The 15732-nt window shown below is 41.1% G+C and overlaps 1 protein-coding gene across 5 annotated transcripts in view; it reads right to left on the bottom strand.

Moving 5' to 3' along the window:
* Positions 1-7644, bottom strand: part of gtf3c2 (general transcription factor IIIC, polypeptide 2, beta) — a 38802-nt gene extending 31158 nt beyond the window's left edge. For 2 of the 5 annotated variants that reach the window (XM_034699469.1, XM_034699470.1), the window contains exons 1-6: positions 7341-7644; positions 6766-6855; positions 5788-5877; positions 3503-4064; positions 3269-3414; positions 51-259 (exon numbers count right to left, since the gene is read on the bottom strand). In XM_034699469.1, coding sequence (XP_034555360.1) covers positions 51-259; positions 3269-3414; positions 3503-4064; positions 5788-5812 — 942 coding nt within the window. In that variant the 5' untranslated portion in view covers positions 5813-5877; positions 6766-6855; positions 7341-7644. Of the gene's footprint in view, positions 1-50; positions 260-3268; positions 3415-3502; positions 4065-5787; positions 5878-6765; positions 6856-7063; positions 7207-7340 lie in introns of those variants that run through there. The other 3 variants (XM_034699468.1, XM_034699471.1, XM_034699472.1) reach the window with 3 other exon arrangements.
* Between the last annotated feature and the right edge of the window lie 8088 nt (positions 7645-15732).

Genomic DNA, 15732 nt, shown 5'->3' with positions numbered 1-15732 from the left:
TCGGCAAACAAAGAGCGTCAGATTGAAGAGCAGAGTTAAATAATACACACGTAGGGTCTCTTGACAGGAGTAGTTGCAGGACGTCGTCCATCCATCCACAACTCTGCGTCCGAGTCCTCAGCCTCTTCTTCATACTCTTCATCTTCATCCTCCCCCTCCTCCTCCTCCTCCTCCTCGTCCATGTCTTTAGCATCTGGGACAAATTCTTCCCCGTCCGAAGGCTCGCTGTCCAGACGTTTCCTCTTCTGACCTCTGCGCCCTGCAGGAGCGGGAACACAGATCAGTTATGTCAGAGCGTGAAGACGTCGTCACTGCTGTGAGTCACAGGGGAGCTCTCACTGTTATATACAACACATCATCATTGTCAGTAAGAAACCTTGTATCTCCAAAACCAGAACTTTCCGGGAAGTCAAAAAAACATGTTGTTTTTGGCAGAACTGAACACTGCATGAGATTCAACTACAAGCTTTTTTAAAGGTGACATATCACGCTTTTTTCATCAATATATATTGGTCTAAGAGGTCCCCAAAACATGTCTTTAAAGTTTATGCTCAAAAAAACACTTTGAAATCAGATTTTGGTCTGCCTGAAAAGCCCTCTTCTTCAGTCCTCCTCAGAACACTCTGTTTTCTCTCTGACCACGCCCCCTCCGGAAGTGGATGTGCCTCGGCTCTCCAGCACGTTGATCTAATGTTTACATGTTGGCTGAATATACACGGCTGCTCACAGACCACGTTACTTCAACCCTCTGAATCTGATCCTGACGGAGAGGCGCCTGTAGCAGGAACTTTCTGAACGATTGGTCATAGATTTAGTGTTTCTTGTTGTTTTATTTATCAGTATGTAGACGTGTGTCTTGGTACACAGCTACGAACATGTAGCTATGTGGCTATGCTAACTAGCGCTAGCACTTATCCATGATAAATAAAAATCATCCACTAGATCTTCAAATCTGCAGACGTGGGGAGTAAAACCGACCTCTGCCAGAAAGGCAGCAGGACCTTTCTGAAGGATTGGTCACAGATTTAGTGTTACTTGTTGTTTTATTTGTCAGTATGTCGACGTGTGTCTTCGTACACAGCTACAGCTACAGCTATGAACATATAGCTATGTGGCTATGCTAATTAGCGCTAGCACTTATCCATGACAAATAAAAATCATCCACTATATCTTCCAATCTGCAGACGTGGGGCGTAAAACCGACCTTTGTGTTTATTAAGACAGCCTACAACTAGCATGCCTCCCTCCTAAGCTCCTTGTTAGCACACATGTGTGCAGGTAATGAAAAACGGAGGAGGGATTCAGTATTATTTTATACAGTCTATGAGCTGAACAAGCTCCGAGCTCTGACTCCGTGACAGACCGGATATTGTTGTTACGTAACAAAAACACGGAAGTCTGAAACGGCTGGTTTCAGCACACATTTACAGAAAGGTGGAGAAATCAGAACAGGGGCAGAATGGATTTTTCTCATTTTCAGGGGGTTTGTAGCCAGGGACACATATTTCAGGTAAAGAACCATTAAAAAGTCCATTTTGCATGATATGTCACCTTTAAATTATTTTCAGCATTTTGATTTTAGAAAGCCTATTGACACATAAAATTATATCAATAGCATTGATTAATGCAAAAAACTAAAGGAGATAAAACATGGAGATACAAGGTTTCCCTCCTGACAGTGACAATATGTAAATATCAACATCACACACTCATTAAACATTAAAAAAGTGCTTTTTTTCAGATTCTTGATAAACGGGTAAACACCTCAATAACAGCTCAACATCTCTCATCATAGACTGTATGATAAATGGATGTAGTATCTGTGACGTCACCAATCTGTTTCAGAAGTTCTGTTTTGAAGCCGATCGGCGTCAGGAGCCATATTGGAAATGCTGAACTCAACCTAACTTCATCCAAGCTAGTGTGAGGTAAAGAGGCGGGCCTTTAGCCTCCTTGCTAACAGCTACAGGGTGCTCGCCTGTCAACCAAGTCAGCCATGCCCTTATTTGGGCAAAACTTGTAAGTTTAATATCTTAAAAAAATAACAAGTTATAAATAAATTCAACCCCGTACAGTGTGTGTCGATAGAGAAATGAGCTATTCAGACCTAAACTGTTTCTTGAACCAGGCTGTAAACATGCTTATTTTAAGTGTAAAGATCGTCTTCTTTGAATGGGTGTGTATGTATACTGGCAGAGTAGCATCATGCTAACAGAGCTAACACCGGACACGAACGCCACATTGGAAGGATTTCACCTGCTGTGGGTGGACAGGATACAGGAGAGCAAGACTGAACACACTGGTGAAGAAGGCCAGCTCAGTCCTGGACCCTGAGGTGGCTGACAGGAGAATTATGGCCAAGCTGTCGTCTCTGATGGACATTTCTTTCCTATATATATTCTTGTTGAAATTCTTGTTCTGTACACCTTCTTGTTTGCTGCTGTAACTCCATGAATTTCCCCGTTGTGGGACGAATAAAGGAGTATCTTATCTTATCTTATCTTATCTTATCTTATGTGGTTTCCTGTGTTTCTGCAGCCAGCCTCTAGTGGACGCTCGAGGAACTGCAGTTTGTAACACTTCCGCATGGGCTTCATATTTTAAAACTAGAGGTTGCCGCTTGAGCACAATGGTGATAATAAAGGGAAGGTTTCAGGGGCGCTGGTGGCCTAGCGGTCTAAGTGCCCCACATACAGAGGCTACAGTCCTCCTCGCAGAAGTCACCGGTTCGACTCCCGGCCGCGACCATTTCCTGTATGTCCTCCCTCGCTCTCTACTCCCCACATTTCCTGTCTCTCTTAATCTGTCCTATCAAATAAAGGCAAAAAGCCCAAAAGTTTAACTTTAAAAAAAAAAAAGAGAAGGTTTCAATGCGGCACAAAAATGTCTGATGATAGTTTCGTCAACAAAGAAGCCACGGTCGGACGCTACATCACAAAGTTTCCTCTCGTTTTATCCACAAATAACTTAAAGATCAGAGACTGTCAGGATGTGAGGATGACTGAAAGGTGCTTGTGTCTCCTTTCTTCTCTGAGACTTAGGAAAGAAACTTAAAGCCACTTCCTCTTCTTTCAGCTGAAAAGTGAGTTTAAAGCAGGAGGTAATTAGCTTAGCATAAAGAATAAAGAATGGAAGTAGGTGCAAAAATTAGCCTGGCAGTTGCTGTCCTCCCTGGTTGATATAGGTTAGCTTGAGGTCGACAATGCGGTGATTCCTCATTAATAATCTGTGTTTATATCAACACTGTTCTATGAGTTGGTCCCCGTACCTTTGTTTCCTTTCACACCCTTCTGTGCTCCGCCTGTTTGTGACTCTGTTTTGGCGTCATCATTGTTTCTTCCTGACGGAGGAGCGACCTCATCCTCGGGATGTCGGAGCACCTCCTGAGCCAAGATGTGCAGATACTTCAAAGCCCTGAAGATGTATTCAACACATGATTACAACACTCATCTTTGAAGACTGACTTTCTGTGTGATGTAAAGTTTGACCACATGTGACTCACGCTTTAGCAGCACCTCTCCTGCGTCGACCCCCGGGCTGGATCTCCTCCTCAGGCTCCTCCTTCTCCTCACACGGCGGCGGTGGTTCTACGACAGCCTCAACTTTCTGCTTCTTCACGTATTTCCTCTTTGGCTTTGGAGTCCCGTTCTCCTGCTGCACAGCAGCCACGACTCCACCGTCCTCCGCCTGGAGGCCTCCATCAGGAGCAGGAGCGGGAGCTTTCTTAGCTGGAGTTCTTTTCACAGGCGTCCTTTTAGCCTTTCTGCCTCTTCCTGCCTTTTTAGGAGTTTTCCGTGGAGTGATTCCTGCAGACTCTTCAGGTGTTTTGTCGTTTGCTTCGTGTTCCCCGTCTGCTGTCTCCTGTGCGTCATTGTTAGCTTTCGCTCTCTTTGCAGGAGTCCTCTTAGCAGCTGCTACTCTTCCTGAGCTCCTTCTCTGTGGTTTTTTCGGCACATCAGACGTGTCTTCAGTTTCAAAATCTAAATATTTGGGATTCCTCTTCCGCAGCCGTCCCGTGGAGCTGGGTGTTAAATCAGGAATCTGCTCTGATGGCTTCTCTTGCCCTGAAAGGAGAGAAATGTTTAGACTGAAATGCACTTGATCAAGTAAACAACACTTTAGTTTCATCCATTCTTTGGAAACAGGTCACTGAATGTCTCTCTTACATCCTGCATCCCGTCAAAAAAACACTCATCTCTTTAAACACAGTAATGCTAAACAAATCAAGTGTTTAGAAGAGTGAGAGAAACTAATAATTTATACTATAAGTGCAAATAATCAAATTATTTTTGCTCTGAAATTCATCTTTTGTCCACCAAATCATGATCTTATTCTGTCTCAGCTCTCCTGGCCGAGAGGTTAGACACATCGTCCCCCAATCAGAAGGTTAGAGGTTCGATCCCCGACTGCTACAGCACGTTGGGAAAGACACTGAACTCCACGTTTCTCCTGCAGCTCAAGCTCACATCTCTTCACTGACTCCCCATAACATCAACAGAATTTGAAATCCTTCTTCTGACCTACAAAGCTCCTAATGCTCAGATACCTTCGTATCTTAAAGAGCTCATAGTGCCCTGTTACCCCTCTAGAACACTACGCTCCCAACATGCAGGCCTGCTCATCGTACCTAAAGTCTCTAAAAGTAGTATGGGAGGTAGAGCCTTCAGTTATCAGGCCCCTCTCCTTTGGAATCATCTACCAGTCAGGGTCCGGGAGGCAGACACCCTCTCTACTTTTAAGAGTAGGCTTCAAACTTTCCTTTTTGATAAAGCTTATAGTTAGAGCTGGATCAGGCTTGGACCAGCTCTTAGTTATGCTGCTATAGGCTTAGACTGCCAGAGGAAATTACACACTCTCTGCCTGTCTCTTACTTTAACTCTTCCTGTCCCATTAAAGTTACTAACCATAGACCTTTCTGGAGTCCCTGAGCTCCCTTGTCTCGTAGGTTCCTCTGGATCTCTGCCATAGATTCCTTTTAGGGGTCTGTTATTGTCCTTTCTTTCTTTCTTTCTTTCTTTCTTTCTTTCTTTCTTTCTTTCTTTCTTTTTATCATTCTTACTTTCTGTCCTTTCTTTTCTTTCTCTACTTCTGTCTCTTTTTTCTTCCTTATTCTTTCTTACTTTCTTTCCTTTATTCCTTCTTTCATTCTTACTTTCTTTCTTTCTTCACTTCCCTCTTTTCTTCTTCCTTCCTTTCTGTCTTTATTTCTCTCTTTTTCTTTACATGTTTCTTCATCCTTTACGTCTCCTTTTCTCATCCCGTCCTTTCCTTCTGTCATTCCTTCACCATTTATTCTACTCTTTTTCTTTCTTCTGGTCTCCCTCTCTTTTCACTTTTCATAGACCTTCCTGGAGTCCCTGAGCTCCCTTGTCTCGTAGGTTCCTCTGGATCTCTGCTGCTGTAGACGTGCCAGACTCCAGCTGCTACAACTACTACTATCCGTCTCCCCACTATCATCTCTCTCTCTCTTCATCTCCCTCTATCCCTCTCTCCAACTCGGTCTCAGCAGATGTGTGTCTAACATGAGTCTGGTCCTGCTGGAGGTTTCTGCCTGTTAAAGGAAGTTTGTCCTTGCCACTGTAACTTGCTAAATACTGCAAAGTGCTCTGCTCATGGTGGATTAAGATGAGATCAGACTGAGTCCTGTCTGTAAGATGGGACTGGATCTGATCCGGTCTTGATGTTGGGTCTTTGTTAATAATAGAACATAGAGTACGGTCTAACTACAGTTTGTTGTGATTTGGTGCTGTATAAATAAAGATTGAGTAATAAGGTGGTACTGGGAACCTTGTCCAGAGTCACTGGGATCCATAGGGTGTCTGGTGCTGGGGTCGTCTTGTCAGATGCTTCCTCATGTGTGGGGCGAGTTTCTTCTCACTGTTTCAGACAAAATACAAACAGACAGGATGATAAGAGACTGAAAAACATGGATTATATGGGTTCAAAGTTATTATAATGGACACTTGGGAGGCAGACACCCTCTTAACTTTTAAGAGTAGGCTTCAAACTTTCCTTTTCGATAAAGCTTATAGTTAGAGCTGGATCAGGCTTGGACCAGGTCTTAGTTATGCTGCTATAGGCCTAGACTGCCATGGAAATACACACTCTCTTCCTGTCCCATTAAAGTTACTAACCATAGACCTTTCTGGAGTCCCTGAGCTCCCTTGTCTCTTAGGTTCCTGCTGCTGTGGACGTGCCAGACTCCAGCTGCTACAACTACTATCATCTCTCTCTCTCTTCATCTCCCTCTATCCCTCTCTCCAACCCCAACACACTCTCCCTGTCGCATTAAAGTTCCTAACCATAGACCTTTCTGGAGTCCCTGAGCTCCCTTGTCTCGTAGGTTTCTCTGGATCTCTGCTGCTGTGGACGTGCCAGACTCCAGCTCCTACAACTACTACTATCCGTCTCTCCACTATCATCTCTCTCTCTCTCTCTCTCTCTCTCTCTCTCTCTCTCTCAGCAAGATGTGTGTCTAACATGAGTCTGGTCCTGCTGGAGGTTTCTGCCTGTTAAAGGAAGTTTGTCCTTGCCACTGTAACTTGCTAAATGCTGCAAAGTGCTCTGCTCATGGTGGATTAAGATGAGATCAGACTGAGTCCTGTCTGTAAGATGGGACTGGATCTGATCCGGTCTTGATGTTGGGTCTTTGTTAATAATAGAACATAGAGTATGGTCTAACTATGGTTTGTTGTGATTTGGTGCTGTATAAATAAAGATTGATTGATTAAGTCTTAATGGGAGTAATAAGGTGGTACTGGGAACCTTGTCCAGAGTCACTGGGATCCATAGGGTGTCTGGTGCTGGGGTTGTCTTGTCAGATGCTTCCTTATGTGTGGGGCGAGTTTCTTCTCACTGTTTCAGGCAGAATATAAACAAACAGGATGATAAGAGACAGAAAACATGGATGATATGAGTTCAAAGTTATTATAATGGACACTTGGGGGTCTCAGAGAGGCTGGGATAACCGTTGGAGGTGACTGACAGACCAAATCCTGTTCATTAATATGAGTATTTAAGCTACAGGGAGCCTTTTATGGCTAATAAAGCTGTAAAAACTTACACATATTATCTGTTTGGAAGCACAGAGTAATTCGGCTTAGTTTTCCGGTGTCAAACACGTTGAAATATTAAATAAACACACTTTATTATCCAGTTAGTTTCAGTGACACATCTCTTTGAAGCCACGCTATTAAGCTAACAACACAAGCTAAAGCTAACCGGCTAAAGTGGCAGTTGAGTCTCGAGCTCAGTGTCGGTTTGGAACTTTAGCTCTTTTTTAACCAGACACCAAACCTCGCGGAACACCGGGGGTGTTACCGGCACCGTTAAAAACTCACCCCGCGAGGACTTGAGGCTTCCTCCTCGGTGGCGGAGGCTGGATCGCCTCGTACCGAACCCGGGGAAGAAGCTAGACCCGGACCACGAAGGATCGAATCCCAGGCTCTGCTACCGGAACGGGCTCTGTGGACGGTTACCGGGGGGGATCGAACATGTCCCAGCCATAGATGAAATCCTTATTCTGGCTCCAGAGGGGAGATATAAACACCACGGGGACAGGGTCCAGAGATCCAGGTTTCTAAAGTCACATTAAAGCTTACATCAGCCCGCCATGTTACTGTACAGGAGCTGAGACCCACACCGCCCCCTATCAGCAGGACGAGGTACTGCACCTCTTTAACCACTCAGGCAGGGAGAGGGGGAAATATCAGGGATAAAAACTATTTAAAGTAATTAATAAAACATTAAATATTTAAAGTTTAGTTAGATTAGGTGAATTATAAAATTTTAAAAAATAACATGAAATTAAAACAAGATAGATTATGGTAAAGTAAAATAAAAATGTAAGGGTAGAAATCAAAATTAAATTAATAAAATTATACAAAAAAAAAAGATTATGAGAACTCAGATAGAAAAAAAAATAGATAAATAAATAATTAAATACATAAATACATAAAACATACATTTTTAATAAAAAAAAAAATGGGTAAAAAATGAATAAATAAATAAAATAAATACATAAAAAGCTAAATAAATAGATACATGTATAAATAGATGATTAAAAAACACATAATATAAAAGCATTATTTTCATTTAATGATATGTTTGATGGTCTGACAATATACAATAATGCATATTATATTATACCTTATTATTGTCTTATTATTATATTATATTATTTATATTATTTTATATTATATTATATTATATTATTATTTATTTACAACTCAACTCAACTTATCTTATTTATATAGCACCTTTCATTCAAGCATGCAGACCAAAGTGCTTCACTAAAGAACAGAGAAAGAAAATAACAGCAACAGATAAAATGATAAAAGGAAGAAATACTTCAAAATGAAAATTAATTGAATTAAATTAAAATCAAATCAATAAATTAAATTCAATCTGATAAATACTAGATAAATAAAATACAATAAAATAATTTGAAAAAGATGAAGATAGAGTTAAATAGAATAAATAACAATGATGCTAAAACAATGGTCATAAACGTAATAAAAGTAATAATGCAGTCTAGGGCTAAGAGGAAATTAATCCAAGTTAAAAACCAGATTAAAAAGGGAAGTCTTAAGTTTACTTCTAAAAACTCCCACAACTGAACCGATCATGTCACTCTCTACAAAGTACTTATCTCTATTCTCTATCTCTGTATATCCATATAGATGTATTATTTATATTGCATACTGCACCTTTACTGCCTCACAGTGTACGTCATATTTTGTCTTTTATATAATAATAATAATAATAATAATAATAATTTTATTTGTTTATTTGGACAGTGTTTCTTTTTTAACTCCTAAAAAATCAAGAAGGGAATAACAAGGTGATTTACAATATAAGATGATGTGATAGACATGATAGGATATGATGCTTCTGTATTGTCTTGATGTTAAACTGTTGATGAGATCATTTCTAGGATTAAAGACACGGAGCACCAAAAAGTCCAGGAATTAAACTTTAATCATCTGTGGTTATAACACTGCTGGTACTATGAAATAGCAGCACTTAACTCCTAAAAAACATCATATTAAATGTACAGATTTTAAATGCAGAGCTGGCTGAAACCAAAAGATAGAAAATATAATCCACAATGTAAAATTAAGAGCTTTCTAAACGTGTTTACAAACGATACAAGACTACGGACTCGCCCTTTAGTTCAAATCCAGCCTACGTTAAAGATGCTGTACGTTTACACATCATTTTCTTTCTTCATTCGATTCACAGGACGTCTTTACTTTGACAATACAGCTTTAAAATGTCCATTTTCAGCATCACGTCTATCAGGACAAACTTTTCAAAGACAACACTTTACTCCAGGAGGTAAGGCCCAGTCAGAGTTTCACCAACATGTACGAGAGGATTCTGCTTTCCATTACTCCAAGTATTCAGAGAAAGATTGGTTTCGTATTAAGTCTTTATCTTAAAAATGTAACTTTGTACTTGACATTATGATGGCATTTAATAACACAGTGAAAACTTGTCTATTGGCACTTAAACTAAGAACATAACTGACCTGTGTTCCGGTCTTAAGATGCAGAAATGCTTCTGTAGTTAAGGTAACAGGAGGAAGACGACTGTGGGAACATGTCTCATAATCTAAAGTGTAAATCAGTGGTTTCAGTTATGGGACGAAGGCGGCTTTATGTGACACCTGTGGAGTGTCTAAATGCTCAGTGATGCTCTCCTCTGTGCTAACAAACTGTTTTAAGTACATGCACGGTTTGACTCAGGTTTGGTCTCAAGCATAAGAGGACATGGGGAGTATTTCAGCAGCAAGGACAGGTTTCACATTTCAAAATAAAAGCGTTTGAGAGATTTTAAACATCATGTAAACAAAGAGAAACTAAATTCTTTTTAGTCATTTTTTAAATCATTGCTGTTTCTTGTGAAATATGGGAGACATTTAATGATTATGTTGACTATGTGGACCAGCAGAAGTTGAAAATGAGTCACATTTTCTTCGCATTCTCCCTCTTTTGACGAGTTAAGAGCACTTTTGATTTAAAAAGTACGTATATGAAATGTTTTGGTGCACAGCTGACGACAGGATGGATTGATTGTTACATTTTGAAGCTCATAAGTCGGCCACTTTTTATTTCTATAGCCTGGGAGAAACATCAGGATATTTCACAGACTGTCTCTTTAAGGCCCACTAGCATTCTGGAACACAGCACTCCGGAATGCCTCCTCCAGTGGTGCCACTCTATTTATAAAGTCGACCAATGTGACCGAGAAAACAGAGCAGGATGTTTTTATTTTCTTCTAGGTGTTACATTTTCGACGCCCTTTTAAGGAGATTCACCAATCAGTGATGTCACAAGTTGAGCAAATCTCATTTCACTCTCGCGGAATTCTCATGTTACTTCCTAAACGAGCTGTTCAGAGCAGCTCACTCTAACTTCTTAATCTGAAACTTTGCCCAGGTTTGGACATCCAACATTTTAACTTAATGCTTTTTTTTAACATATGGAAGAAACATCAGGACATTTCAGCTACTGTCTCTTTAAGACCCTGCCAACATTCCTGAACACGGCACTCCTGAACGCCTCCTTCAATCGTGCCGTTCTATAAAGTCGACCGATCTGACTGAGACAGTTTGGAAAGGAACAAAAAGAACAGAGCAGGGTGTTTCTACTCTCTTGTAGGTGTTACATTTCTTACGCCCTTTTAAGGAGATGCACCAATCAGTGATGTCACAAGTTGAGCAAATCTCGTGTCCCTCTTGCAGAATTCTCGTGTGACTTTTTGAAGGAGCTGTTTAGAGCAGCCTGAAGTCTCATCCTGTGATTACTCTGACACAATCTGAAAACTTTGTCCCCTTTTCTACATCCAACATTTTAACTTAATGTTTGTTTTTAACATGTGGAAGAAACATCAGGACATTTCAGCTACTGTCTCTTTAAGACCCCGCCAACATTCCGGAACACAGCATTCCAGAATGCCTCCTTCAATAGTGACTTTCTATAGAGTCGACCAATCTGACCGAGAAAGTTTGGAAATGGACAAAAAATCAGAGCAGGATGTTTCTACTCTCTTCTAGGTGTTACATTTCTTACGCCCTTATAAGGAGATTCACCAATCTGTGATGTCACAAGTTGAGCAAATCTCGTTTCCCTCTCGCTGAATTCTGGTGTTACTTTTTGAACCCGCTGTTCAAATCAGCCTGAAGTCTCATCCTGAGATTACTCTGACACACTTTAACTTCACAATCTGAAACTTTGTCCACGTTTCGATATCCAACATTTTAACTTAATGTTTGTTTTCAACATGTGGAAGAAACATCAGGACATTTCAGCTACTGTCTCTTTAAGGCCCTGCTAGCACTCTAAAAAACGACACTCTGGAATGCCTCCTTCAATGGTGACATTCTATAAAGATGACAAATCGGACTGAGACAGTTTGGAAAGGAACAAAAAGAACAGAGCAGGATGTTTCTATTCTATTCTAGGTGTTACATTTCTTACGCCCTTTTAAGGAGATGCACCAATCTGTGATGTCACAAGTTGAGCAAATCTTGTTTCCCTCTCGCGCAATTCTCGTGTGACTTTTTGAACGAGCTGTTTAGAGCAGCCTGAAGTCTCATCCTGCGATTACTCTGACACAATCTGAAAACTTTGTCCCCTTTTCTACATCCAACATTTTAACTTAATGTTTGTTTTTAACACATGGAAGAAACATCAGGACATTTCAGCTACTGTCTCTTTAAGGCCCTGCTAGCACTCTAAAACACGACACTCTGGAATGCCTCCTTCAACGGTGACATTCTATAAAGATGACAAATCGGACTGAGAAAGTTTGGAAAGGGACAAATGAACAGAGCAGGATGTTTCTACTCTCTTCTAGGTGTTACGTTTATTATGCCCTTTTAAGGAAATGCACCAATCTGTGATGTCACAAGTTGAGCAAATCTTGTTTCCCTCTCGCGCAATTCTCGTGTGACTTTTTGAACGAGCTGTTTAGAGCAGCCTGAAGTCTCATCCTGTGATTACTCTGACACAATCTGAAACTTTGCCCACGTTTCTACATCCAACATTTTAACTTAATGGTTTTTTTTAACACATGGAAGAAACATCAGGACATTTCAGCTACTGTCTCTTTAAGGCCCTGCTAGCACTCTAAAACACGACACTCTGGAATGCCTCCTTCAATGGTGACATTCTATAAAGTTGACAAATCTGACTTAGAAAGTTTGGAAAGGGACAAAAAAAACAGAGCAGGATGTTTTTCGACTCTCTTCTAGGTGTTACATTTCTTACGCCCTTATAAGGAGATTCACCAATCTGTGATGTCACAAGTTGAGCAAATCTCTTGTTCCTCTCGCAGAATTCTCGTGGGACTTTTTGAACGAGCTGTTAAAAGCACTCTGGGATTACTCCAACACACTTAAACTTCACAATCTGGAACTTTGCCCACGTTTGGTTTTGACATCCAACATTTTGGCATGGTACGACAAAAGCATCCTCCTCTGTTTATCAACAATAAACCATCCATGCAGAGACCTTTGCCTGACGTCTGTGTTGATTATATCAAACCCTGCTGTCTGAAATGCTCCCCATGTCCATGACGATTATGTCTTTTTAAACTACACACAGGCGGCTCCTCTTAAAGGCATCAGAAGGGTGATGAGGTGTAAAGCACTTTGAACGGAATCAGAAGCAGTAAATAATGTGGACAGGATATTTTTCACAACAGACGGATTAAAATGAACCCCTTTTTTCAACATTACAAATAAAAAAAAGATAAATCATTGTTTACAGAGATCAAAAGTGCAAGACAGGACGAATGACAAGAAAAGAAATACATACATAAAACATCATAAACATCCTTTTCCTCACGACACGGTTTCAGATACATAAAGATTAGACTACATGCTGTCGGATAAACATCCTGTAAGACTGATAAGAACAGGTCTGCTGATTATAAAGTGAACAGAAGACAAAGTAACTCCCTTTATGATAAATGCTGTGTGTGTGAGCGTTCCTTCATCTATGCTATCCATCTCTGTGTTTCTGTCGCTCATTACGAGCAGATCATATTTGTAGTCATACTTTTTGTTTCTCTGCTGGTTAAAAATGTTGTCATGGACTGTTTTAAAAAATGATGAGTTAATTTCTAATAAGGAAAAACCACTTTAATTTGAAGTCATCCTCTTGACCCTCACAGAGCGTTCAAACAAATCTAGTGGTGTTCCCCGTCATAGTGAGAACATCGGATCACAGCACAAGCTACGACGCTAAGTCAAGTTGAGTTAAACTTGGAATGAATGACAGAAAATAAAGATTCCCCAACTTCAAAAGCTGGAAATACACCTTTAAAAAACACAGACTGTCAAGTCTTTTTCAAGATGCCAGTCATCCTGACTTCTGAAATGTATTTTATGGTTTTGGAGAAGATAAGATAAGAAGGAAGGCCGACATGAGCGGGCTGCTTTTAGATTTGTAGTCCAGGATTTGGATAAACTCTGTACCTCTGACTAATCCCAGCATAAAGGCTGATTTATACTTCTGCGTCGAATCGACGGCGTAGCCTACGCCGTAGGTCCGCGTAGCTCCCGTACCTACGCAGAGGCCTACGCACGTAGCTGACGTGCACCTCCTCCAAAATGTAACTACGCGTAGAGCCGACGCGGACCGCAAGCTCTGTGATTGGTCCGCTCGACGGCTTTGTCTTTCCCGCATTCACAGCACTTCCGGGATCCCGGACATCGGCCACACATCGGCCGTGTATTTCATCTCCTCCTCTCTATTCTTCATGTAATCATGTCTGTATGATTAACAGCAACATGTATCAGCTGTAGATTAACATAACACGCTCTGAATCTCTGTGGAAAAGTAAACAGAGATGGTAGCGGGACTGGAAGAAGGCGACCGGCTATCAGAGAGACCGCACTGCCCTCAAGCGTTTCGGCGGAGAATTGCTGCGCGACACGGACACACCGACGCACAAGTATGTGGGGCTCATGTCCGCGTCAGCCCCTGCTGCGTAGGGGCGACGCAGAAGTATAAATCAGCCTATAGTCTCAGCAGGTGACTATTCAACATGAGTCTGGTTCTGCCCGAGGTTTCTGCCTGTTCTTGCGGCTGATCGGTTCAGTTGTGGGAGTTTTTAGAACTTAAGACTTACCTTTTAAATTTAGCTTTTAACTTGGAGTAGTTTCCTTTAAACCCTGGACTGCTTTATAACTTTTATTACGTTTATGACAATTGTCTTAGCATCATTTTTATTCATTCTATTTTACTCTATCTTCTTCTTTTTTAAATTATTTTATTTTATTTTATTTATCTGGTATTTTTCAGATTTAATTTCTTGCTGAATGTTGTGAAGTGTTAGATCAAAGTGGATTACCGTGGGGTCTTTGTGAGAGCGGTCTAGATCTGCTCTTTCTGTGAAGCATCTTGAGATAACATTTTTTAATTTAAAATAAAGATGAATTTAATGATTGATGAACTCATAAAACTTGTGATTAAAAAGTGTAGATTTAGTTTTATAACTGAGTCTAGAGACAGGCCCTACTAAGACCTCCTCACAGTAGCTTTAAGCTTTTTACTAAACAAATTCTTCTGTCTTTAATCCCACAAGTTATTGTTTAGTCACAGTGTTCACTTTGTTTAACATTTAAACTCTGTCATTTCACGCTCTGCTGTACACTGTATTGTCCTGAGTGGATGGATGTAACACAGGCTCATGAGAGATTAGTTATAAGATTTAAAACAGGTTCATCTTGCTCTTCTCTGTTTTACATTTTCCTTATTGTGCGTTATCAGTGTTTAGAAATGTTGCCTCAGACTTTTAATGATGTAACCTGTGTGGACTCTTCATGTTTGCATGAGTGGAGCCCAGGATGATGGTAGAAGCTGATGGGGATCCAAAAAAATACATAAATTCATGTTTTCAGTTACATGCAGGAAGTATTTCTTCAGGCAGAGATGAGCTGAGGAATTGGAAGGATGTTTGAACTGTTACTTTTGGAAGGGTCATATTTGCAAGTTTTCCTCTAAATGCATTTCTTTGACAAGCCTGACTTCCTGTCCCGCTCCATCTGCTCTGTTGAGATTGATGCGTCGTGCTCCGGCATCCGGCAACAATGGAAGTCTTGCGTATCTGATCCGGAGGGCTCTGACCTGCCGGATCAGAGACGAAGCTGGAACGCAACGGAGTGGATCCAGTGGAAGTTAACACATTGACTAGAATAGAAACCGATCAAATCCGGTGCTGTGACGGACACCTGATGACATTATCACCCGTGCTCCTTTACATCCAGGTAGTAGAGCTGCAGATCGTTATGGCAGCAGACATTAACCAGAGCTACAGCTCCATCTAGTGGAGGGAGGCTGAACTACAGCGAGGACACACATGCTAGCTGTGTTAGCTGTGGTTCTTTCATCCTTTCATGATCATGTGCTCCGTGTCTGTGAATAAGTTCCACTCTGAGCTGCAGACATGATCACTGGGACATCTGTCATTTCTGAGCAGAGCCTCATCGCTAGCTGAGTTCTCATAGGAATCCGTTATTTATGTAGCGGGGAAGCTAATCATGCTGGGTCTCTGATTTAAACTCGCTCATGAAGGAGGGAACCTGCTCAGTGTTTCGAAAACACATGAACATAAACATGGAGACGATCTGTCTTGCGTCTCTGATCCGGAGGGCTCCGACCTGCCGGAACGCAACCGAGTGGATCCAGTGGAAGTTAACACTGTGACTAGAATTGAAAA

The sequence above is a fragment of the Notolabrus celidotus genome, chromosome 13 (genome assembly GCF_009762535.1).
Source record: "Notolabrus celidotus isolate fNotCel1 chromosome 13, fNotCel1.pri, whole genome shotgun sequence".
Taxonomy (NCBI): Eukaryota; Metazoa; Chordata; class Actinopteri; order Labriformes; family Labridae; genus Notolabrus; species Notolabrus celidotus.
The sequence above is the reverse complement of the archived record's forward strand: the minus strand, read 5'-3'. Positions and strand labels throughout refer to the sequence as shown.